This window comes from Sparus aurata, chromosome 2 (genome assembly GCF_900880675.1).
Source record: "Sparus aurata chromosome 2, fSpaAur1.1, whole genome shotgun sequence".
Lineage (NCBI taxonomy): Eukaryota > Metazoa > Chordata > Actinopteri > Spariformes > Sparidae > Sparus > Sparus aurata.
The window spans coordinates 17239610-17266109 of record NC_044188.1 but is presented as its reverse complement, the minus strand read 5'-3'; the positions used below and the strand labels follow the sequence as shown (position 1 = coordinate 17266109).

The window sequence follows — 26500 nt, the reverse complement described above, 5'->3', positions numbered from 1 at the left end:
TGGAGGCCATCATGTGGGTGAATATGTAAGCTGATAAGTAGGTGAAGAAATGCCAGTGTAAAAATGCCAAAATAGGTTTACGTGGTAGGTGAAAGTCATTTTTCAGTGCACAATGATGAAATGATATACTGGTTAGACAATATGTTGCCCGATATTAGCTGACATATTATTAACGAAATATATGTTTTTCTGATATTGTAGCTTATAATGCAGATGTTTGGGGTCATTATAATTATTAAACTCCTAGTTAAGTTGAGTGTTTCAGTGCATTGATGTCATTTTGGAAAAACTGTTATTGTTAAACTTTAAAATATCCTGCATCCATAACATATCTTTGTCCAAAATGTGTGATAACCACATTTTAAGCGTCATTGCAAAAACTGTCTGTAACGTAATTTTTTTTTTCTTCATATTTGAGCTGGCACCAGGCACAAAAATTGCGAAACATGCTCATATCTAAACCACTGAATAGATCGACTGTCAACATCTCTGAAAACGACATATAATCACTGCTGCCAAAACAACACAAGTGTTGAAGTGTATTAGTAATATACATTAACAGATATGTATCGCCAGTCGCAGTTTGGTAAGGTTTAGGTGAGAAAATCACTTGGTTAAGCTCAGGTAAGAAGACTACTTGGTTACGGTTACGTAAGACGACTACTTGGTTAAGCTTAGGGAATGAAACTACTTGGTTAGGTTTAGATAAGAACACCACTCGGCTACGTTTCGGTAATAGAACTACTGGCTGCTAAACAAACAAAAATATGGGTAGCATTAAGCCGCTTTCATTTTTGACCTAAATGGACGTTTTTCCGGTGAGGACAGACTCAAATGCATGTCAAGGTCACGGTTCTTTAATAAAACACTAAATTGTTTTTTTGTTGTTGGTTGTTTTAGGGATGTCTGAAATTACTCTCAAATACTGATTAAAAAAAAATTAAAATATCCAGCATTGCTCAGGCTGTGGTATGGGAGGCAGTGTAAATCCCTCATTGCCAACACATCTCGACACGACAAACGGAGCCAGGGCTGCTTGTTTTACGACTGCTCCTGAGTAAATAAGTGCGACGGAGGGGCGAGCCTCTGCAGGAGCTCATGCAGACCATCCGGCTGCAGCCCACCAGTGCGATCCAGCTCTATCGTCGTGGTCCAGAAATAGTTTAGTGTGGTGAGTCTTGGTACCACTCTTGCATAACTGTAGAATTACAGTGCGCTGCTGCCGTGTCCCGTGTGGACCTCAGTGCCAGGCTTTTCAGGGATTTTCGTTAGCAGAACGAAGTGTCCCCTCCGAGCACTGAGAGTGTCGCTTATTAAAATAAAACCTGCACCCTTATCATCGGCTTGCAGAGCAGCTTAAATTTTGACTGTAGCCAAACGTTTGGATGCGTTGTAATAGCTACAGCGACGTGACCTTAATGGTTAAAAAACACACACACACACACACACACACACACACACACACACACACACAAAACACGATTTAAAGGGACGGTTTTGGCTTCGTTTTGGGTCAGGAGGCAATTATGCGAGCATCCCCGGAGTCACGCAACATCCCTCATGCGGTGTCAGATGTGGTACTCACCGTGGTTGAACATTACGGACCGATACCGGTTGTTGCTGGACGAATTCTCCATCTCTCAAAGTTTCAGTGAGCGACCTCCTCCTTCGTCTTCTTCTTCTTCTTCTCCTTCTTTCTGACTTCTTCTTCCTTCTTTCTTCTTTTTTCTTCTTCTTCGGTATTTCCTTAATTTCCTCTCTCAATCCATACACAACTGACAGGCTGTGTGTTTGTGTGTGACCGGACTAACCCGTCCCCCCTGTGCGTGCGTGTGTCTGTGTATGAGTGTGTACGTGTATGTGTGTGTGTCTGAAGAGACAGAGTGAGAGTGTGTGTGTGTTTGGTAGAACCAGTAGCAGCTCTCTCTCTCTCTCTCACACACACACAGCCGTTCAAAACCGACGAGCCAGTCAGCCCGGTGACGTCACGAGACACCAGCAGTTGCAGCAGCGGCGTCGGAATGAAAACAATCGCACGTGGATGCGATGGGAGAAGGGTCACGTGCACCTGCAAGAGAAAGTGATGCGCCATTTTTTTTTTTTTTTACATTTAACTTCTTTATTTTTAGCGAACATTATCAATGGTGGTCAGGTAAGTGACCACCATTGTTAATATTTTATTCATGACACCGCGCTTCTTTTTGTATTTTATTGAAATTTTGTTTTATCACACTTGTCTCCTCAGATCTCTTGTAAATGAGATGTCAATCTAAATCGAAACTCCCTAATTAAATAAAGGCTATAATAATTATGATAATAATAATAGTAGTAGTAGCACTATCAAGTCAGTGATGGAATGTTGCAAAATACTTTTATTAGAGTATTTGTTCAGAACTTATAAGTACATTTTGTACTTTTACTCAAATATACTTCTTTGACAGATGTAGTTACTTTGTATTTTGACATTTTCCATATAATACATGTTTGTACTTGAGTAACAGTAAAGATGTCCTGTTAAAAATGGAAATACTCGAGTAAAATACAATACCCAAAATTGTTGTTAAGTTCAGTGCTACAGTGCTAAATGTACTTAGATATCATCACAGCATACACAACATGTAAAAAAAACACCAAAAAACTTGTACATAGCAATTCCTCAGAAATGTAATAAATAATAGTATAATACTGACAAGGGAGATTATATTGATACTCAAGGTTAATTTATCTGCCAATACCCCTATACTTTGACTTAAAATCAAAGTCATATTTGAGTACAGTGGGTATTTTAAGCATTTGAGAGGAGGATCTGAATATTTATTCCACCGGTGGTATAAAGCAGTAGAATGAGTGTTTTTGAGTTACACTTTATGAGATTCTTCCCCTTATTTCACCATAGAAATGAACAGCAGAGATATAGAGTGACATCTGGTGGTCAGTTTGGTGAAACACTTCTAATGAATTCACCTATTCTTTTCCAAGCGCCTACCTCAATGACGCCCACACATCTTCTCTTTTGTTAGGTGCTCTTTATGTGTGAAGTCAGTGAATGAAGGAGAGATGTCACATATAATTGGAGCTGTCATACTCTGTGTGCTTCAGTAGTACAAATGTAGAAGATTAATGACAAAACTGTGGCTGTTTTTGTCAATGAAATGGAACAGTGACTGAGAGATATATTCATTAATGAACAAACACAGTTAGTTTGTTTTAGAAGCAACAGTTTTATTTTTAGCTGTGACAAAGGGAAAAAAAACAGTCGCCTCCTCAGAGTCTAAATGTTCACGTTCAGGATTAAAGTGCAGAATTGTTTTCACAGCTTGTGTAAAAAAATTTTTTAAATAAGACAAAAACAACAAAAAAAAAAGAATAAAGAAATATAATATTAAAATATCAAAACTGACAATGGAGATCAGGAAAATATAAATATAATACAGAACAAGATGAAATCTCATACAACGTAGTATCAGCAATGATATTCAATCCACTTGAATCAGGCTTGCACTTATGATACATTAAAAAAGGAAATCAGTTCACGTTTTTCGAGTCGTTGGCAAGGCTAGCTTACAACAAAGGCACAGCATTGTTCAGAGGTAACGATCCTTTGCAAAGAAGTGCTGCGGCAACATTCTCATTGATCATCAACACGCCCTCACAGACACACCTAACATGCTCGACATGGCTCAGACAGGAATGGAGACAGAAACATGGCAAAGCCACTCATGTAAAGTACATGCCCATGGACGAACACATCAACCAGGAGGAGCTTGTTTTACAGAAGCATATTTTGTGTTATTGGTAGCCTATACAGTGACAGAAGATTTACATGCTGTTTGAGTCTCACTATTACTGTTTGAAAGCTGCTTTTTCTATCAAGCTGCTGAGTGAACTGAATTGTGAAGAAAGCTCCAGAAAAGTACGGCCCTGAGCCAAAAGAGTATGACGAGAAGGTGAGAGGTGAGATAGGCCAGTTTTAAGTGCTCTATTATCAGACAGTTCAGCAGTGGTTGCAGCCTCTGTGGGAATCACATATGAAACCAAGCAGTCAGTAACAACACAGGACATCATTCAGAAAGGACCGGTCTGTAGGCAGCAGGCAGAGCTGGGAAATCACATTCTCCTGGTAGCAAAGACTCGAAAAACTTTAAAAGTAGACATCATGGTACTTAACATTTTGGAGTTTTCTGGTGAAGGCTTGAAAATATAGTCACTACTTCTATAGATATGTGACTTTACGTACAAGATCACAGGTGGATCAAACAGGCTCCTGCCAAAAACTTTAAAAATGCATCTCAATAATCACAAACTTTGCTATCAAGAGGATGAATTTTCCAGATCCCATCTATTTACAGTTGAAAGGCTCTATCAGTGTCTTGCATTCATATATCAACCTGAACCGATATAATTTATTTCCTTATCACAAGTTAGCCCAAGAGAGGAAATTAACAAACATGGCTTCAAACAGCCATTTGGTAATATAGTGCAAATTAAAGTACTCAAATCCATACAAAAAGATTTCAGTGGTTATATATAAAAAAAAAACAGAAGCTGTGTCTCTTTTTTTTTCATTTCTTCTTAGCCTGGCTTTTTTGTCTTCTCTTTTCATTCTGTTTTCTTATTTAAAATGGCATAATTAAGAGATCTAGAAGCTCAGCAGACCTAGCTTGTACATCATGCAGCTCGAGAAAAAACAACAGCAGGAGATCTTTTAAAAAATTAGTCTAGAGACAGAAAATGCATGTTAGAAGGTGCAAGAGAGAAATTTGACAGTGGAAGAGATAATTTCTGAGGAGTGCGCATATTTATGCAATGCACGCAGACAAGAGGGAAGGACATACAAACACTGATATTTACAGCGAGAATTTACATGTAAACAAACAGTGGTGTCATCCACCGGAGGAGAGACAGACGTGGACAGACAGCTGACATGATGAGGCAGTTCCTGGTGATGTCATTCCCACACCTGAACTACTGTACAGTACATGAGACAAGATTGATTGCCCTCAAAATTCTCACATCACATGTTATTATCATAATATGCAGATTAAGTTCAGCAACTTTGATGTGATTAGATAATCCAGAATTACTCCAGCACACATCTGTGGGTACATAAAAGGAGACATATTATGCTTTTTCCATAAGGGTATTATATACTGTAGGTTCATGCGCCTGAAAAAGATGTTTTCAGTAGTCCGCCTTTAATTCTGTGTCTTTGTGACATCACATTACGTCACTATGTCACACATTTGCATAAATTATGCCTATATTAACAGTAGCAGTGTAGCTAATTAGAAGGTGTCAACATGACATGGTCGACTGGAGTTACGGGCTCAGATGTATGTGAGATGACCAATTGGAGGAGACTGCGTATTTGGGAGGCGTGTCTTAAAGAGACAGGGGCTAAAACAGAGCATTTCAGACAGAGGGGGAAGACAGAGCTGCAGCACTGGACACTGACAAAATAGTATTTTTTTGGGCAAAAATAAAATCATGAACCTGAAAATTAGCATAATATGTCTCCTTTAAAATTCCAAGATAACGGATAAAATGTGTAGAAATACTTATTGGATGGAGGGAAATGACAGAATGTAACATTTACTGGGCTTGAACTGAGGGTTGGAGATTTTTTATGGTGATAAAATTCCTCTTATCTTGATGCTATAAGCTTCAAACTTGCCACAGTGGTGACAATGTTGGAAAAAAAACCACCCATATCGCTTTCTGCTGTGCCATTTTAACTGCAGTCGAACTTTAACTCTCCTTAATTTCAACTGGTCGGCCAATAAAAATATGGCAATGTAGCGTACGTATATAAAATATGTCTGTACATTTACAATATTTAAAACATTTACAATGTTGCCAGCTATGTACATAGGTATGTGTTTGAATGTCACGTCAACATGAATGAGATAACAGATCTTAAAATCATGTGAGAACGTACCAAATGTGTGTAAAAGGTGTGTACCTCAGTGTTGGGTCAGTGCTACACAATAGATGTGGGAGAGGGGCAGCGCCACACACACGTAAGGTCTAGTAGTTTATGACCAAATGAGGTCAGAGCGACACGATGAACCAGGATATGACCTGACAGCATTATTTACAGTCATGCACTCTTCAGTGAGCTATTTAAAGCTGGAAAAGGTTTTTGTTTGACTTGTACAAGTGGACAGCGAGTGGATCACTACCAATCGACGGGCCCCTCTTCTTTAATATCCAAACCAAAAGCAAAAAAATCTATCAAAACTCACACAGAAACACCTGCAAACACATACTGCACAATGTACTCTGTAGAGGCCCAAGGTGAGGAGGCTGAAGGTTTGCCTCTTGCCTTGTTTTTTGGACTACTTTATCCACATGAATATACACACTACAGTAAGTACAGCCAGGATTCTTGAATGGAATGAGCACTAATGTTAAATCTATCTGATCCGAAAGTTGGTTCTATTTGCATATGACATGTTCCACTTTAGCTCCAGGTGCAGCAGAATCAAGCTATCGTAGTTAATGTCTCTTGATTTGACTGAATGTGTGTGTGTTTATGTGTGTGCAGCTCGCACAGGTGGCTTTTCAGATCCACATTTCCCCCTGAGTCTACTCGCCTGAGCCAGACTATGCCAGCAGCTTTAATCATGGAGGAGTATTAACACGTCTCCTCCAGGCACTGCACCGCCCGAGGCAGGCCATCTCTGCCCTTCTGGGGTGTACTCCTAATTTTTCAACTCCTCCAGTCCAGTCCAGTCCAGTTCAGCACTACTCCGGCTGTTCGGGGTGGGTGTGCAGGCCGTTTTCAGGGCGTGTGATTCTGTGGTTCACCCAGAAGGCCTTGTGCAGCTGGTCCAGTTCTGACACCAGGGGAAGACCAATGTCCAAGTGCATCTTCAGGTTCTCAAGCCACTCCTCCAGCTTGGAGAAAGCAGGCCTAGGGAATTATAAAGCAGATAAGAAAAAAATTAAATGTTGGATTTCTTTTAATTCAAGCCACAATTAAAAGTAAATGTTAGGGAACACAATTTCAACTGATCTAACCACTGAACTTGAAAACGCAATGTCCCCAGACTCCCTTAAATAATCGTATGATTTTGAGATTTGTCGAGAAAGGAGGAAGTTTAACTTCTTAATTATCTGGAGGTCTTGTAAATTCAGCAGATGTTATGAATAAAAATATCAAGTCCATTTCTCCCAGTCATGCAAGGTTTGAAGTGATGGACTTAAAGCTGTCCACTTGGCTACCCAGGACATATGTTCCTACCTAGTATTACCAGACTCACAATCCCTTTTGCCTAAATAATAAACTTGTAAATTAGGTGAACTGTCCCTTTAGATTTTGATGTGAATCGGTGGAATATGTCTAACCGTTTGTCTGCATCAAGCTCACAGCACACAGCAGCCATGGGGAAGAAGGCAGGGGGACAATTCGGTGGACAGTAGTGCTCCAGGAAGCCGGACACATTCAGTCCGAAATCCATCGCCCTGGGGAGGTAGTCTGGGTCTGCGTTCACCCTGCCAATTATCTGCAGAGAGCAAGACAAACACAGAGAGATAAAGAGTAGGTAGAGTTAAAGATAGAGCTGTCAGAGCAAAGAGATCCTCCGGTGCCAATCTGGTAAAAACCAGTAAACCCTCCAAACTGAAGCGGATCGTTCCCAACTGACCACAACTACCGTTTGTCTGCCCGTCCGCAGCCACATGAAGACAACTTTGCTTTTCTGCTCTCTCTAATCACTGTGCTATTCTCTGGCTAATGGTGCCCATCTGGGGAAGTCATATTCTGAGTGACTGAACTAAACTGTTAAGCCAGAACTATGCGGATGGTGTGTGGCCAGGCTCAAAGCTGACCACACTCTGGGGCTTGGCTTTCATTCAGAAAACAAATATCTTTTGCTTTGGAGTAAGACTTTTTCCCTTGTAAAACAAAATGAATGTTTCACACATGTTGGGAGGAGTTGAAGTTTTGGCAGATCACTAAATTGTCTATTTTTTTGCAGAAAACCTGTTCAAATTAGAGGTTTTGTATGTTGAAGCCAGAGCAAAAGAATCCTAGTCTTGTAGTTGAACCTGTGCTGAGAAAGGATTGTAGAAGTATGATTTTATGTGGTAAAATATGAACAAATTCAGTGAATATTAAGACTGTTCAATCCTCTCAGAGTCAAGAAGGGTTGAAAGGATTAAAGGATTAAATGTTAAATTTACAAAGAAAGCAGTTTTTCAAAATGACAGGTGAGCATACTTTTCAGCTTTTGAAGCAATTTTAGTTTCGCTCACCAAACAATAACTTATCTGAATACCACTGTTTGTTGGGTTTTAATTATCAATAGGAGTCACTCACCTCACAGAGCATGATACCGAAGGAGAAGATGTCTACTCTCTCATCATAGCTCTTCCCTGTGAAGGAAGAAGACCAAAATCAAACTGTTACGTTCAAGAAAATAGATATGGAGTATCTTAGGAAAGAGTGAATGGGTTTAAATGATTAAATAACTGTCTTGATATTATCGAAAAGGAGCAAACAATCAAGTGTCCCTTCAGATCATACCGTGGATCATCTCAGGAGCCATCCAGTAAGGGTTTCCAACCACCGTGTACCTCTTTCTGCGGTCAGGCCTCTTGATGCCCGGCAGTTTACCCTGCGACAACTTGTCCTCATGCTTGTCGTCCACCATGAGGCGAGACAGCCCGAAGTCTGCCACCACCACTGTGTTGTCCTACGTGAAGAAAATCAAACATGTTATAAGGCAAGACGATTTTATTTCTGTTATTTATTTTCATACATACATTCATAGATTTACAATTTAAAGGTGCAGAAGAACAGGAAAGAAATACAAGGAAAACAACATTTTAGGTTACATCTGTGTCTATCTGGGACTTGCCTACAATAAACAGGAAGATTATTCCAGTTCTGGGTTGCATGATGACAAAATAATGCTTTACCATTTTTTGTTTGAAACATAGAGTGATAAAGCTTTAAGTAACTGTAGTGTTAAAACCGTTTTAAGCTCATTTGGAAAGCTTGAAATTTCTCTTAGTTTGACATTTCAGATGTGAGCTCTACAGTACAAACCTCTTGTTTTCATGTGACACATGTACAATGCTTTCTTTGTTTGAGTAAGCTGGAAGTTTCCGCTGCAAGTTACACATGTGCAGCATGTTTTAAGAAGGCTTAGTCTGTTAATGCTAACAAAGCTCTGCTTTGTCTTTTGTATCTGAAGTGCCCCAGTAGATGACAGTTGCCCTTTCGTGATTCCTCAACGGAAAACATGCCTTTTATGCACAGGTATGTCCACACGCGCACGCACACGACTCCTTACCTCTCTGACAAGACAGTTGTGGGAGTTCAGGTCCCGGTGGATGATGTTCATGGAATGCAGATATGTCTGAATGACAGATAGGAGAGGGCAGAAAGGCAGGGAGAATAGAAAATAAAGAGAAAAAAATAGAAGCTTTCAGTGATAATCTCAAACCCTCGCCAAGAGGAACAATCCTGCCTTGTTTCATCTCAAGTAGCTGCTGTTGTTAACACAATAATCCAGTCACGCACGACATTCATCACTGTACTCAATTCAAGTACCAATGGTCTAATCCTGCAGGAATTCATGCTGCAATTTCCTTCGAGGGGGATGGAAAAGATTGTGACATTATTAAAGGAGGGTTGTAAGCTCACTCACACCACCACTAGAGGGAGACATCAGTAAAGATATCAAGAAGCAATGCAGCTTTGTTTACTACTGCACATCAAGAAAATTCACCGTCTGAAGAGGCTTCATATATGTGGAGTTTTTGAAAACAGAAACGATTACAATTAAAATCACTTTTTCAGTCTTTGAACTCACCATCCCAGCAGCGATGTCATTGGCAAAACTGACCCGCTGGTTCCAGGGATAGTTGCAGTCCTGTGAGCAATAATATCACAGTTAAATGTCATTCTCTTTACTTGCTGATGATGACTCATCACTGCTAAAGCTTTACATCTGCAAACTACAAAATCTCCACCTGAGGCAAGACCAGACCATCTTCTGAATTAAAAGGTCCACTGCATGCATTTTGAATAATTAAAAGGAGGTAGACACACTCATATGTCTGCAGGCTCTCACCATTTTCTTGATGATTTCCCTCAAGGTGCCTCCCTTTATGTACTCTGCGATGAAGTTGAGTCGCTTGTCCTTGTAGAGGACTCCTATGAACTTGAGCACGTTGGGGTGATCCAGGCAACGCATGACCTTCACCTGATGAAACAATGTCACACAGTTTTTATACTTGTGAATGCTAAACTGAGATGTTTGCTCAGTTGTTAGAAAGGAGAGTGCCCAACAAAGTTAAATCTTGAATCTTGAATAATCATTAGTTGCAGCCCTACATGTCAGTGGTATAAATCTTTTCATTTTGCTAAGAAAGCTTAAAAGCTAATTTCATAATATGTTGACCTATCCTTTGAAATTAAATTGAGTTTGATCATCAGGTGGTCTCATGAAGCATGGGGGTAGTTAAAGTGTAGCATTTCTTTTCCTCAGAGGCTGTGGGGCAAAGCTGTCCAGAAAGTCTTAAACATAGTGTTCACGGTAGTATGACACCTCCTAAAACATTTCACTCCCTGATAGCCGGGCTGTGAGGAGGAGGAGGAGGAGGGTCCCTATTACACACACACACAATTACTACCCTTCAAGTCTCAAGACGTCTTCGTCTGAAATGTTAAGTGCATTCATATCTAATCTTCACCGAACAAGATCACAAGAGACTCACACTGCGTTCTTATACCCGTACTATCAAACTATTTAGCATTCTAGAAAATGATTTAGTATGTTCCACTACATAGTAAGCCAAATGCAGCAAGCCAGCACGCTCTTCTGGCTCCTCTGACCACCACATACTTCTTGTTTTTACTTTTAATTTCACGTTACAGACTGCAATCGATGTATGAAGGTCACATTTCAAGGTATAATGTTATGACAAAGCAGTATGTTCCAATCACATGCATGCATGCAACAGTACGTACTTTGTAAGCTGTTGTATTACAGTTAACAGCACAAAGAAAAAGTCTGTGGTTTAGATAGCAGCCTCAGTAATGTGAGACTTGGGCCACCTACAAACAAACAGCCAGCGGGAGTAATAATCATGCCTCATTGTGGTCTGGGTTTGTTTCAAAGCCTCTCTTTACTCTGTCGTCGTCCACACCGATTACAAAGCAGAGGCTCTGATTTATTTTTAGGTTACGATGAAACTAACATCCCACACATCCATACACTCAACCAGATGGGAGCAATCAATGCCGAGCTTCAAATCCCAATTAGAAGGTTGTTAACTGGATCAGTGAGTCTACGATGATGAAGATCAAACAGGAAGATCAGGAGCGATTCAGTTCAATGTTAACAATAACTCTTAGGGAAGTCTAAACATCTGCGTATGAGTCATTCCCTGTTGTCTTTTCACATTAATGGAAGGACAGGAGGGTTGAAGCTGTGAATGGGAGGTAAAATAAGCTCTGCTCATCCATCATTTTTTGGGAAAAGATTGTTTTAACACTCGTTTTTGTCCTATTTCAGAGGTGATGTTTTACTTTCAATTATTCAGGCGAGAGAACTCTTCCTTTTTATTCAGTCCTGTCCCACATTCACACAGAGAAGCTGCTAATTTTAACCACAGTCTTCACTTCAATGAACATTTGTCTCTTACTTACGCAGGTTTTTCCAGCTGCTCCGGGAATTCAAACCGTTATAACCTTGTTTCACTAACTTAAGGGCACTGGCTGCTCCGTTTTAAACACTTGAATTGGATCATTAGTGATATCTGACTGAATGATGTTTGTATTCAAGGAAATGATACTGATTGAGGTCAACATTTACCGATTTCAGATTTCTGTTTAAGACAAAACTTTGATTTGGCCCCTGAATATAAAACTGAAAAAAATCTCACACTCCTTCATGATGTAGCGTCTGGGATTGTCCATCTCCACTCACCTCTTTCAGGAATGTTCTCTGTGTCTCGTCATCAAAGCGAATCAACTCCTTCATCACCATCACCTCCCCGGTCTCCCTGTGGGTCACCTGTTCCAAGACAGACAAATCAAGTTGAGCAACAAGTTGGGAGACATGAAGTATGCTAGTGAGCGTGGGAAACAGAAACTCCAAAATGTATTATAACCACAAACATTTAACCTCCTGCCTCCACACTTCTCTAGACTCAATGCTGCCATCTTGCGGATACTGTAGGTACAACTAGTGAAGATGCAAGTACAGGCTGGTATGAAGACGTGCTAACAGTGTCTGACCTTGATGGCCTGTCCGAAGCAGCCCTTCCCAAGCACCTCGCCATGGATGAGGTCAGATGGCCGGAAGATGCGGTGCGTTCGGTTGGACACGACACGGAGCGACTCCGATCGATTTATGTCCTTCCTCTGGGAGATGGGGGATGCTGCGTTGCTGGAGCCTGGTGATTTATCGATGCTGTAGCTCCGCCTGGAGGGTAAAAGGGGAGAGAGACAGGAAGAGAAAGAGGAGAAGCACAGAGGAAAAGAAATGAGGAGGGTACAGCATTGGAAGGGGTGAAGAGGAGGAAAGCGGGGTACTTTATTACTGTCTGCTGCTGCAATAAGAAATGTTTACATGGAAATGGTCATTTTTGTTTAGGGTGGATACTATATATCTTAAAAGGAGGGCAGGAAGAAACTCATAATTACAGTAAAAACCTTTTTTTTCTTGTTGCTAACCTGTCTTTCAACTGAACCTAAAGGAATACAAGGATTTTTTTGGAAAACTAGATGTTGGCATTTGTGAGAAATGTAAAAGACTGGAAACGACCAGCCTAAAAGCCTAAAATGACTTCTGCTATCCATGAAATATTAACAGTGTCATATTCATTTGAACCTCTTACATATACACATAAAGTAGCAGAAGAAAATAGTAATCAAAGTAAAGTAACTTAAACTTTAAAATGAGCATCACCACATCTGTAAGTTTCTTACGTGATCATGCGGGATTTCAGACTGCTGATGTCAGGATGGGGGGGAGTGGTGATGGGCAGGATGGGGCTGGGGCCCTCTGACAGCGGGGTGGACAAGGGGCCGTCCGTCTGCTCCTCGGCCCCTGAGGAGCCTCCCTCCTGCCCCTGACTGTGAGGGTCGTGCTCGATGGTGAGCTGCAGCAGCCGGCTCGTCTCCTGGATCAGCAGGTCGATCTGGAGAGAAAGACAGATGGGCAATGAGTTCACTGTGTCCATAATTTTGTCCAAATTAGCTGTCGACCTGTTTAACAAAACAATAATGTATATATATATATATATATATATACATATATACATTTTTTATTTCATTATTTTTTTTTTTTTTCATTTTTTTATTTTTTTATTTCCATTTTGTTCACTAGGTCTTTCAAGTATTATTCAGGAAAGCTCTAAAATAAATGTCAGCGCTTTTCTCTCCAGGACAATTTAAAAACATCAAGATTTCTATTTGCATATTTACAGTAAAGTACAATACTTCAGTAACAATGTGTTGGGTGCAGTGTAGTGAATACCTCATCCAGTGGGACATTGTGAATAGGCGTCCCGTTAATCTCAAGGATCCGATCTCCAACATGAATGGAGTTTTTCACATCTGGACTGATGCAGTCCGTGTCCACCCTGAATGAAATAGAACAATAAGCAGAAAAAATTATAAAGAGGTCTTTGAATACCTTTCTGCACACAGTGAAAAGTTTTGTCTCGACACAGACCTGAGATCTGATAAAGTCTCAGCTCATTTGAATAACAGTGACTCAGATTTCCTTTTCTTCCCATTCTATTATACATTTTAAATTAGCCTCATCCATCACACTGTCCTCCATTTTTCATCTACCCTTCTTCATCCTTTGTCCTCCACCATACTGACCTCTCCTTGTGTTTGTGCATACTATGCATACACGAAGACAAAAAACTCACTGTGAGACTCTGACGGTGGGTCCATGTTCAGGACTGTAGCCGTTGGTCGGGCTGAGTGGCTGGTCGATGGCTACAGAGAAACCTCGCCCCCTGCGTCCGTTGTTGCCCTCGGCGGAGGCCGGGATTGACACAAGAGTGACGGTGTGAGGGATCCGTGAGCACGGCGAGTCTGGCAGCGACACTGGGGTGACGATGGTCTGGTAGTAACAGTGACCGCTGGAGGCAGAGAAGGGAGAAGTTAATAAAAAAATCCTGTGAGGTTTCAGGCTCTACAAACATCCATGCAGTCATAAGAGAAACGTCAAGTTCTCATTACATCAGTCTTTACAGCATCACATGTTGTTGACTGGATGTTTCTCTATCTGGCTTTGGGAAAATACTGTGCTGTCATTGTTCAGATTTGAGGGTCAGCGTGACCTCTGATAAGTTCAACAAACAACACCATTTTTCTTTAAAATATGAAGAATGCTGAGAACCTAAGGAAAACTCGTGAAATAGCTTTGAAATGCCCTGTTTCACTCTCTCATTTATGCTTCACTTCTATCCAACGTGAAATTTAACTGATGATTTTCTCGCCTGCGGTCACCTGAGTCGACCCGCTCGGGTTAATCTCTCAATAAATATGATGATCTGCGACAATCACAGTGTCATCATCCACTTCCACTCCCAGAGGAGGACAAAGGCTGCTCTGTATCTCTGCGTAATGCAGCTTGTTTCACATTGAACCCTCTGTTTTTGAAGCCTGAGGCTTACGACAGTCACATTAAAGAATAATGAAAATTCAGTCATTATCTACACAGCCCCATGCAGATGGAAAGTCATTGGAAGTTTTTTAGTCCAAAAAACATGTCTGGCGCTTGACAGCAAATCAGTGCTGCAGCATTGTCCTGAACAACTGAAGTAGATGGGAGTAGTCCAGTGTAATCCAAGTCTCAAGAAGCCCAGAGACCCCAAATTGATTTGAAAAGACGTTTATACCCTGTGTGTGGTCGTGAATCGACCACAGACGGGTTCTGCGTAATGCTTTTAGTTTAGCAGCTAAAGTGAAGATTTCAGCTTAAGAAGGGGTGAAAATTATGTATTTTTTAAAAATCCATTTAGGATCTCTGGGCTTCTGGTGACTTGGTTTACACCGGACAAGATGTAAGGAGCCATTTAATGTATTTTTTATTCTTCTTTTTTTTCAGCTACTTCAGTTGATTAGGAGAATGCCTCAACACTGTTTCGCCGTAAGCTCCAGAAATGTTGTTTGGACTACAAAAACTTCACCTGACTTTCCATTAGTCTCAGCTGGTTTCATTGGGTCGATGACTGAATTTTCATTTTTTGGATCCCTTTAACACAATTCACATCTCAAGAGCAACCAGAACCTGAAACAGATACAATAAGACTTCTGAGAGTCGAATGATTTTCATTTGCAGTTTTACTACTCGAGCCATTAAAATGGAGACTGTCGGACCTGTTAATCTGTTAATACAAATCTTCCCTTCTGAATCTACTACGTCTTGAGCGATTAACAACAGTACATCTGTGTCAGCTTAAAAAAAACTGTTATTTGAGTAGCTGTGTCAGTTAATCTGCAAAATACCCCAAAAAAGCACCAAATTTCAAACCGTAAGCTCAAACATTTGCAATAAAACTGTGGTTTCTGTGAATTTGCAACGTGTGTTGAGTCAGTTGTCACCACAGTTGGTGATAGTGTCGACCACATTCCTAAAATAAGCCGCATGAATTTAAGATTTCGTCAATCAATTGTAGCTTCTTCATTTCTTTGTGGCTTTGGTTTCACTTCAAAGGGAATTTCAAGCGGATTCTGTCTGCTACAGAAGAGGGAATTATAAAAACTAACGATAAAGAATTAATAGTTTGGCAAATATCCATACTACAAACTGCACAACATGAGTCCAATTAATGTGAGATGTCTGTGACATGCCTGATGTCTCACATTGGGTGTATGCGTTTCATATAATAATGCGCTTGAGGCTCACCAGTAGAGTTTGGATCTCTCCACCAGAGCGTATGTGTCTCCATCACCAATGAACGCCCTGCAGTTCAGACAGGTGAAGCATTCTGGGTGATATTTCTGTTCCCCTGCGACCTGTTAGAGAAATAAAAAGACACGTTTAAATGAAATTCTGCCCTCCTGTGTGCTGTTAAAATCTGACGCACGTGGATGTCGAAGGGGTTGTTCTCTGATCTCTCGTTCAGGGGGCAGAAATTCTCAACAGTGTTTTTGATGTGACCAGAGCAGCAGGCAACACGAGGCTTTAATAACTGGTCCGAGAAGTAGGGCGAGGTCTGGTCACTGAGAGAGCCGGGAGATTGGATTTGCTGCTGCCAGATCCCCCCTCCAGAGCTTAGGGCAGTTTTGCAAACAAGAGAAGGGAATTGAGTTATGGCCAAAAAAACAGAGCAGGCAATGAGGCAGATTAATCACACTGGCAGATCTGAGGAGGATGCTGCCGCTGGAGGTTTCCACTCTGGTGTTTGGGAGAAAACCAAACACTAACAATTATCAAATAAATCACCGAAAAATGAAACCTCACAACCTTTCCCTTTTTACTGCTGCTCATTGAACCTGTTTGTCCTTGCTTGTTGTCGCTCTGATCGACTGAGAAATCGATAAAAGGTGGCCAACGCCTCTACTTATCAACATCGACCCCTTTTAACTCCTTCAGGTAATTTAGCAGCCATTGATGCAAACGACCCTCCCACTCACATACCTAATGACTTTTATGATTAAACATGAGCCATCATGTTAAGCACTGAAGGTTGAGTTCCACCGGAGCTGTCCGCTCCCCTGAGGCTGTGATTGTGGCTGCATTTTGTGCATTGAGTGGCAGAAAATTTGGAAGGGAGTGGGCCCCCTGACAGCACTTTTCAACTGCAATGATCTGCAATGCTAATTCAGTGTACGAGGCGTGAGGAGGGGTGATGCATGGAGGTGAGCTGAACAAAGACCAATCAATTACACTCAAAGGAAAAAAAAAATGTTGTTATTTAAAGAGAAAGAGATTTGCATAACATTTATTTAATAAGCCACATTTAGAAGATTAACAATACATAATTCAGAGATGTCGAGGTCATAAAAGTTCACCAGTTTTATTTGTAAAATCAGGTTTCATATATCAAACAAAGATCACCCCGAGGGCAAAGTGGGAGCACATGGATGCAGCTTCAATGCCTCAATGCTGCCTTAAAATTAACCAGAAACTACTAATCCTCCAGAGAGGAATGAAACTGAAACTGAGACAAAAAGGAAGAAAATGTGAAGATCAAAGAATCAATAAAATCAATGCATGCAGCCATATGTCTGCTGCCCCACCCTCCTCAGAGAGCAGCAGTGAAACCACGCACGCACACAAACAGATAAACACATGCTGACTGCCTTCGGGCTGCAGGGAGAAACACACTGTACAAGTACATTAATTATCTGCTTTTTAACTAATTAATCTGAGAAGCTTCTTCCAGCTACATAAATGGAAAACATGCAAACACTTTGCTTTGATACAAAGGATAAGATAACGTCGTGACTTTTATGTATCTTCTGAAGAAATGGGTTTCTATTCTGTTGTTTAGTGGTCACACTGACAACAAAACATCAGTGAGAGAGAGTGAGAGGAGGTAACAGAGATGTAATGGCTTTGTAATGGACAAGGGAAGGAGGCAGCCGTAGGGGCCTATTGACCAACTTAATTTATTTAGCTGTCCTCCATGCACCCTCATAAAAATGAGACATAAACAATTACTGTCTGACATCGACAGTGAGCGTAAACACAATGCATCAAAAAAACGTATGAAAAAAACGCATGAAAAAAAGTATGAAAGAGGGATGAGCAGAGAGAATCTCAGAATACTGTGGAACAGAGACGTAATTTTTACAGCTAAAGGACACATTTTGTCTGTAGATAGCTGTGAATTTTCTCTCTTTATGTGTGATTGTGTGTGTGTCACTTAGGTGCAGCCCACAAACGGTAAAGACAGGACAAGGAGGACAGCTGGACAGAGATGAAAAGGGTGTGTGGCTCTGCACAACCTGACACTGTGGGCTGCCATTTGCTTGTCATGCAGGCATGACACACACACACACACACACACACACACACACACACACACACACACACACACACACACACACACACACACACACACACACACACACAAACACACCCATATGCGCACACCCTCTTTAAACCCACATCAGACAAGCGACAGCTGCTGCCCTCACATTTAGGACATGCTTCCTCTCAAAAGCGTGGATTTATGGACAGACAGGAAAAAGGAATTCTTAATAAATCGTCACTGTGTGATATCAAACCGTGTGACTGCTTGACAAACAGACCGATTAAAGACAAAACATCACATGTATTAACACATCACTGGTTCCACATTTTATCTTCACTTGACACAGGCGCTGTGTGTTCCTGCGTCTTCAAGCCTCTCAGAGTGTTACAGTATGTATTATTTGTGTGTTAGCTCATCGTTCTCGAGTGTGTGGCTGTGCTGGCCATGAAGCCTTGCGGCCTCTTCTAGTGACCACAAACCAAACCATGTGCAAATGTCTCCCTGGGGGAAGGGTGAAGGGTGGCTCGAGTTGCAGCACAATGTTCAGTTACCATGCGTGATGGGGACCTCGGTCACATAGTTAACTTGAGAAACAGTTGACTGTGTGTTAGTTATGGGATAACTGATAGAAACGTCTCAGCTGGTAAAGACGATATATCTGTAGCACCGTTTGATAGAAAATAACCATCTCTGTCAATGATGTCAATTTCTGCATCCAAGTTTACACCATTAATCGAGTGTCAGATTAAACGTGTCAGTATTTCATATTATGTCTTTTACGCTTCCCTCTAAAAAGGTCATATTAGCAAGCTAAAGTTTGTATGTATGGGCTCTCTAGCATGCTAGTTCGGTCAGGTAAGCAACAGTTAACCTATGCCTGGCAGTTACAGGGTGTTGATATTTATTGCCAACTAATGTGAACTGTTTTCTTGTGTTTCAACTCATTTTTATTTAGTTAGTAAAGACAGAAAGTCACGGTAGCATCATAAAGTTGGAGTAACATCTGCCAAAAATCAGTTTTTAAGGTCCAAACAATATCAAATTTAGCTGTCAATCCTTTGAAAATGCATGCATATATTATATGAATATGTTTCAGATATATCAGATATAGCTAACCGAGCTCACAGTTTTGGTTTTTGCAATGTGGGTTCGCAATTTCTTGAAATCTGACTTAAAATCAACCCATGTTACATCATTAAGTGTGTGTTTGGCAAGACATTTCAATATTTTACTCTTCCCTCTAAATCTGACACATTAGTAAGCTAACGTTTGTATTGTCAGTGTGTTAGCTAGGTTAGCTTCTTTTCTCTTGTTTCTTACTCCTGTTAATGTATTGTAACTCCTCAAGAGTTTCCGACTAAAAGGTAAGGCAGCCTTGTCTTAGTCTTCTATTTGGAAATAACACTGATGGTGGTGCATCTCCGGACTGGTGCTGTCTCTGGCTTTTGCTTCTGGATAAGGCAATGGGAGAAAATGCGTTAAGTTGAATTAGAAGATCTGACAAATTGCCTGCGACACATTAGTGCTAAAAAATGCCTTGCTCAACGCAGACATGGTCAAGCAAGGAGTTATCACTGCTGGGAAAAACTGCAGGCGACGGTCAGCCACAGAAACTGTCAGTTTGGTGTTTAAACTTTATTTGCTTTTAATGATTTACATGTGTGACCTTAAGTTGGCTGTGGAATGTGAACACACCTTTTTTAGCCATTTGAAGGAATTTATGATGCTCTAAAGCTCTCAGCGACACTAAACAGCGAAGAACCATGTTGACAGTCAGTCAGGGATTCTTAACAACTCCTTCAGGCCGTCAGTCAACCGTGTTGACTTTTCCAGAGTTGATGTCAGGGTTATCACTTCTCTGGACAGAGCATTTAATGTGCAATGTTTAGATTTGAGAAGTGACAACCAGATGACTCAAAAGAAATCTTGAAGTTATAAATAAAAATGGTCAACAATTTAAATAGTATAGTTGATAAAATATCTCAATCTCTCACTTCTACTTTTAGTTGCTATTTTTATTTGTCATATTTCAAAATCGGTTATTAGTTCCTTTTTACGCCCACATGACGTGTCTAGACATTACAGATTTTCCCCGTGACATTTTTTCAATTTCCTCACATCATCTCATCCCGGTTGATTATATTTGGTAGTGACGTTAAAACCTCTCAATCTCATCCGTAAAAGTAACAAGGAACATTCAAAAGTTTGTCGGAGTCGGAGTCAAAGTACAATACTTACAGCCTGTAAAATGTAAATCTTGCTGTTTTTCTTAACCCTCCATTTTGAGTCTCCGGGTTTGGACTGTTTTTCACAATTTTGTGACACTTTGTAAACACATTTTCTATTCTAAAATCTAAAACTAGTACAGCTTGAGGTCTTGTTTAACAAAGAGGAGCGAGGTAGGTACCTTCATTATTATCATTCTACAGATTACTCGCATGACTAACAGTCCAAAAACCCCAAGCTATTCATTTACTGTCAAACATGACAAAGAAAAAGGCAGCAAATCACCACATTTCAGAAGCTGGAACCAGAAAATGTCACTTAATTTCAGTTTGATTATAGCATTTTTTTTTCTCAGTGTGATTCATTTTCTTTCAATCGACTAAGTGAAAGGGAACAATATTTATCAGGTATGACTTGAAATCACAAAGTACATGTGTGTTGGTTAGTGTATGTGTTTATGTGCAAGAGGACCTCATCATGAACCTCTACAAGTCCCACATAAACACTAGTTGGACCTTCTGACTTCAGTCTGCTCTGGCTAAATGTAGACGGATGACCTCATCACAACAGTGCTGAAGGTGCTCCTGACCGCCATCACCAAATCATGAGGGATCTGGCTCTGCTTAACCTCATGTTTGATGTAATGAACTTCTACTCCAAACTCAGCAACGCAGTCCATATGTGAGTGAGCTCCCAGAATGAACACATAACAGAAGAATTGTGTTTATAAAGTGACCTCACGCGGATGTTTGGAGGAAATACTAGAAACAACACGTGTAGGAGGGATCTGATACTCCCCACGGAGAGAGAGTAAGAAAGGGGTCAGATCACAAAAATGTGTCATAGAATAAAAGAGAAGAAAATGTGATCAAGATGTTTCACACGGCTGCTGGAGTGAAAACAAAGTCAAAGGAAGACATGATGCTGATTCCCTTTTAGACTCTCTACAGTTGACATCATTTAAGCAAACACAATTAGACTGAAAGCCTGAGAGAGAGGACAGAAGCCCACATTGATGCCCTCTGAATGGAAACCCCCCCTTCAGCTACAAACAGTACAGTACCACAGTAGACACACAGGCCTCAGCTTTAGAAATGCTCTTAATGTTTTCAGCTCCTTCCCTCTTCTGTGTAAATCTCACATCCACTGTGGTTAACACACAGTGTGGCCTGCATGTAGGTGGTAAATAAAAATAACACGGCGCAGTGACACAGTTATTCGACATGACAACTGTTGTCAAGCTCTGAACGCGTGCACACTTTTAAATCCCACTTTTATCAGAGGATGAATGCCCTCTAAAAATAACTCACGTGCTATGGCTCATCAGTTTTTCATGACTAGAAAAGAAAAAAACTGGAGCGCCGCGCAAGAAAAATGGAGCAGATCTGTAATTACAAGGCAATAACACTGACCCAGTTTACAACAAACGGCAACATACAGTATCATGCCTCAGCTTCAGTTTTAAAATTTAAAAAGATGAAGCTGGAAAGAGTATGCAGAAGCAACCGGCAAACCATCTCAACCAGCCACTTGAGACTGTCTGCCTCCCTGCCTCCTCGCCGGTTCCTGTCCAACTGTACATCACCCATCAGACCCACTAACCCTGAGCGGCAGCCTCACCTTCTTATCTCTTTTCCACAGCCTGAGACAGCAGAAGCTCCAGAAAAACAGGTCTCCCACCATGTCAGCGAGAGCTGGCGTATCTCCTTGCTGGTCTAGTTCATTCTACTACCCACTGTCACAACACAACACTGGCAGCGGCCAAGCCGGCCGGAGAGAGACGGAGCTACAGGGGGAGGGAGGAGGGAGGGAGAGAGGGAGCAGCCCACGCCTCTGCAGCTGAGCTCATCTCTGAATCAATGTCACTCCTCCTGGCTCCCCCCCTCCCACCCTGCCTTCCTCTTTGCTATGACCTCATCGTTTCCTGTTTGGCCCCGCCCACCCCCCTTGCACACGCGCCACCCGGCTGCTTCAACCACGCACACACCCCTCCACCCTCCACCCCCTGGTGTCTTCAGTAAATTCCTCTTCTTGTCCGCTTCTGCCTTCGCGCTGCCCCCATTCGTGCAATCACATTTCGAAACCAGTGAAAACCAGCATAGTGACAGTTACAGGCTTGTTTTCATGTGGGGGAAAATGTTCCTCATTCTTCGCTTTGTTGTTTATGTTAGGTGTTGAATTTCATATGCTGTTTCATGTTCGAGTATAGGCATGATAAAACAATACAGTTACACTACACTGTAGCAAATGGCTTTGTTTACAGTAAAGTGTGTGTGCTTACTTGATTACTCTGATTAGTCTAATGTATGTCCTTATTAGAGCTGCAAAATGATGATTTTCAGTATTGGTTAGTCCGTCAATACAATTTACAAAACAGTTTACAATAAACTGATTTTTAGGTCAATAAAGATGTCTGCAAGCTCATAGGGATGTCTGCAAGATGACTGCACGAAAACAAAAAACTCAAGTGATATAAAACCAGATAAAAAACAGCATATCTTTCTATTTGTGAAGGTGAAAACAGAAGATGTGTGACACTACATTATCAGAACTGTTGACCATAAATTTCCTATAAATCAACTAACTCGATTGTTGTCATCATTTGTTATTTGTTCGATTATATTCAGCACTTCTCCTGATTTTGGTTGCAAGTAAAACTATTTGAATGAGACACGGTTATGGTAACTGACCGAAGTGTGTTACTTCTTTTTCCTTAAAGGGCCAGTTCACCCCAAAATCAAAAATAAATATTTTCCTCTTACCTGTAAGTGTTTAATTTTCTTTTCTATTGCATCTTTTTATGGATGAAAAGGTTTTTAAACAATAATGGTGTCATCCTCAGCCAAGCTTTGACATTAGCCAGCTAAGTTAGCTTAATTAACTAGGATGTCTTTCATGAGTGGATGCTCACTTCCTTCTGCACAGTGATACAGTTAGCGGTTGTAGTTCAGAAGAAAGAAAATCATAACAAGGGCCATCATTCTGGAAAGAGACGATGCTGAGTTTTTAAAAGTATTATTTTGGCGTTCTGAGCACCACAAGCCATCTAGTAACATTATTTTTAAGAGAGGGCAGACATCTATGTGGCTGATATCTCTAAAACTCAGACCAAAACCAACTGGATGGACAAATAACAAGATAAAAAAATATGTATTTTTTATTTTGAATTGTGTCTCTTTAAAACTGCTTGGCTAACCAACTTCCTTGTTGGAAATTTTGCTGACTTCCTGACTTCACCCAAGACACAGTCCTTTAGTCACATGTAGAATAAAGGTGATGTTATTGTCATCACACAGCACTGAGCATAAATTAAGACATATTATAGGCTTGTGTGATCTTATTAATAGCATTCAGCCGACCTATTCTCCCAGTCCTTGCTCTCCACTTTTTCTCCTTCTCTGCCACGTACAATCTCTCTTCATGGGTTTATCTTTGCTGCTGCGTCACTCTTTCTACCACCCTCGTCTCTCTATAGCTCTGTATCTCACTTTGTTCGTGTCCCTGACATGTCCTGCATGCCAAGTGTCGCTCCCTCCCCTCGCTACAAGCCAGTGCTAGAGGGACATCTGAGTGGGCAGATATTAATAGACGGCCAGATGCCCTCTCCTCCGCCTGTTTGTATGTTAAGCAGTGGAGACGGACTCTAAAGAGAGGCGGCTGCTCCAGAGAAACAAACACCATCATGAACTTTACACCTTTAAACAACATCTGTCTGATGTTCGGTGAGTTCCTGCATTACCCAATATGTCTTATGTGCTGAAACACAGTTCATGTAAAGGTTAAGAGCGGAACAAGTTTTTTTGCTTAACAAAAATGGGAATAAAGCTTCAACTGTGCCTCTTGCTTGGAGCCAATATATGAACTCTCGCTGTATAATTGATGAAAACGGTAAAAAATAGCAGTCCCAAAATAGTCTGAAAATACATTAGAGTCTGTCTCTAGGCAGCTGATCATTTGTGCAGTAGGTGCCATTATAAATTTAAATCATCTACGTCTCTTTCAGTCGTCTATACAAACGCTGTGGACAATTTATTTAAGCTTTGAAATGCTGCTGGACTGTGGATTTCATAGTGAAGGACTCAGGTTGGATATTCTGCCACAGTCTAAAGGATGTGACCTTTTGCACATTTTAAGTGTCTTTCGCTGCTCTGCTAACAGAGAGCAACAGCAGCTAACATTAGTTTAGCAACTGAGTCTGCTAACATAAATTAAAACAACCTGTTTCTGCAGAAATCCCACAGAGCCCATTTGAATTTGTTCTCTGTTTATCTCTGTTTTTGGTCTCAAGCAGTGCCTGACGGAAAGAAATGTCTTTCTCTTTAGCTGCTAAATGCTCCACTCTGTTCACCAGCTAACTGTGTCTCTCACCTCGTTGAGCCAATAGTGGACTGAGGTTTTAGATCTGTTTTTACTTAAAACAACTTCATGATCCAGCCAAAAATTTGGTTTTCAAGGGCAATGAGAGTGAATTAAACTGTAGAACTGAATCTCTCTCTCTAATTCTTCGTTCATTACAACAATGAACCATAGCTGCTTTAACATTATCCCCTAATCGTTGCTTTTGGCCTGTTTGGCAAAAGTTACAGAGCCTAATTTCAAAGCCTCATATGTTATTCTGGTACCAACAGTGACTTCATGTTCAGCGATTTTAGTCAAACCTGCCCGCAGTCAGCTCAGAACTGAAAACCCAGCTGCCCACAGTCGTGCCACAGGGGGGAGTTTCCGCTCTGGAAAGAGGAAATGCTAAACACGTTTCAAAAACTCTTAGTACTTTTAAATGCAAATACAAATATCACGATTTCATACATCATACTATGAGAAGAAGATCCACTTCTTTCAGCTACACCCTTCTGTACTGTATTTGACCTTCCTGAGGTGTTTCCATGAAAGAAAACCGTCCTTTATAGTAAATATAATGCAAAACAAGTTCCTACAGAGTGACAGAGCTGTGTTCAGCGTCACTGATGAGATCAGCCTGTTGCTAAGATAACAATGTCCCAAACTGAACAGCAACAACATCTGAACAGATAATGTTTCCCAACACTTATTACACATGTGTCTGTCTTCACTCAGAGGCAAAATAATCATCAGGCATTTTACAGAAACAACCAGCAGATTCCTGCTCAACCACTGAGCTACCTCACAACAGTGGGAGTTGATAAAGTCACTGTAGATCTGGGACTTTCCACCGGACTGGTCGCCAACACAAGATATCTCCATTTCTTCAATACTAACCACATACGTAGTACGTAGTTAGTACACTATGTAGACTCCTCCAATGATTTCCATGATGGTGTATTTCTCATTGCCTTTTGTTTCATGTATCAATTGTAAGAAAATAAATATTTTTTGTGCGAAGAAAAGATCTAAATATATCTATCACACTGAAACAGAAAACAAAAGTAACCAAGATGTTGCGAGGGGAGAGACACAGCACAAGATGTAATATGCCCAACATGTGATATGAATTTCATAAGGGCAGATATGATGCCAAAAGAAAACCCCCGAAAAGACTCGTAAGCACTTGTGGTTTCAGGGAAACTTCTTGGATTTCACCTTCAAAAGTTTCAGCATATCTTGCAATCCCAGAAAAAAAGAAAGAGAAAAGAAACAAAGAAAGCCCTCGAGAGAAGTATTTCTTGTAAACACTAACGTGATGAAAATAAACAGAACACTATATTGATGAAATAATAGGACCTGATGGAGTAACAGTAAGAGGTTTACACAACAAAATCAAGGAAATGTGGAACGACCAGTATAAGACTGATTCATTGTTTAAAGTCCATGGAAAGAACTTCTTACTTTTAGTGGAAACCTTCATGTTCAACCAACACTAATGCTGCTTTAGCTGACACTTAACTCAGGGTTTCTTTTTGTAATTCAGACCACCGATCCTGTTGTGCTTTTCTGAACTTTTAAGCAAGCTAAATTAATGCCAGGGCTTTTTGTACCAATAAAACCAAGTCAGTGGCCCAACATGACTGAATTGATACATAACTGATGGCAGAAATACAGAATGCAAAATTGCGCAAGAATCTGTGTTGAATGTGAATCATTTCCTCACTCTCTGATGTATAGTCTGATGTTTTCCTGGAACTTATAGCTACAGGCGACTAAATTAAACACTCTGTTACCTTCAATAAAATGAGTGTAACTGTTTCTGATGATATCATAACAAGGGCTTGTTTTGCCATGTGTCAAATGTCTACCAATATGATTAAAGGGCCAGTTCATCTGTTGCTGTTCCTTTTTTAGTCCATCCTAAACCCTGTCTAAATTCAAGGCTTGACCCACGGCCATGGGAATG

The 26500-nt window shown here is 40.7% G+C and overlaps 2 protein-coding genes across 5 annotated transcripts in view; both read right to left on the bottom strand.

Annotated features, from left to right (window-relative positions):
• Positions 1 to 1940, bottom strand: part of septin4b (septin 4b) — a 46552-nt gene extending 44612 nt beyond the window's left edge. For both annotated transcript variants that reach the window (XM_030400014.1, XM_030400039.1), the window contains exon 1: positions 1586 to 1940. In XM_030400014.1, coding sequence (XP_030255874.1) covers positions 1586 to 1637 — 52 coding nt within the window. In that variant the 5' untranslated portion in view covers positions 1638 to 1940. The remainder of the gene's footprint in view (positions 1 to 1585) is intronic.
• Positions 1941 to 3201: 1261 nt separating this feature from the next.
• Positions 3202 to 26500, bottom strand: part of limk1a (LIM domain kinase 1a) — a 56332-nt gene continuing 33033 nt past the window's right edge. For 2 of the 3 annotated variants that reach the window (XM_030397659.1, XM_030397669.1), the window contains 13 exons: positions 15891 to 16000; positions 13903 to 14118; positions 13500 to 13605; positions 12950 to 13161; positions 12257 to 12443; positions 11946 to 12032; positions 10086 to 10217; positions 9825 to 9884; positions 9303 to 9368; positions 8531 to 8699; positions 8324 to 8379; positions 7351 to 7508; positions 3202 to 6916 (listed from right to left, as the gene is read on the bottom strand). In XM_030397659.1, coding sequence (XP_030253519.1) covers positions 6748 to 6916; positions 7351 to 7508; positions 8324 to 8379; positions 8531 to 8699; positions 9303 to 9368; positions 9825 to 9884; positions 10086 to 10217; positions 11946 to 12032; positions 12257 to 12443; positions 12950 to 13161; positions 13500 to 13605; positions 13903 to 14118; positions 15891 to 16000 — 1728 coding nt within the window. In that variant the 3' untranslated portion in view covers positions 3202 to 6747. Of the gene's footprint in view, positions 6917 to 7350; positions 7509 to 8323; positions 8380 to 8530; positions 8700 to 9302; positions 9369 to 9824; positions 9885 to 10085; positions 10218 to 11945; positions 12033 to 12256; positions 12444 to 12949; positions 13162 to 13499; positions 13606 to 13902; positions 14119 to 15890; positions 16001 to 21813; positions 22056 to 26500 lie in introns of those variants that run through there. The other variant, XM_030397672.1, reaches the window with a different exon arrangement.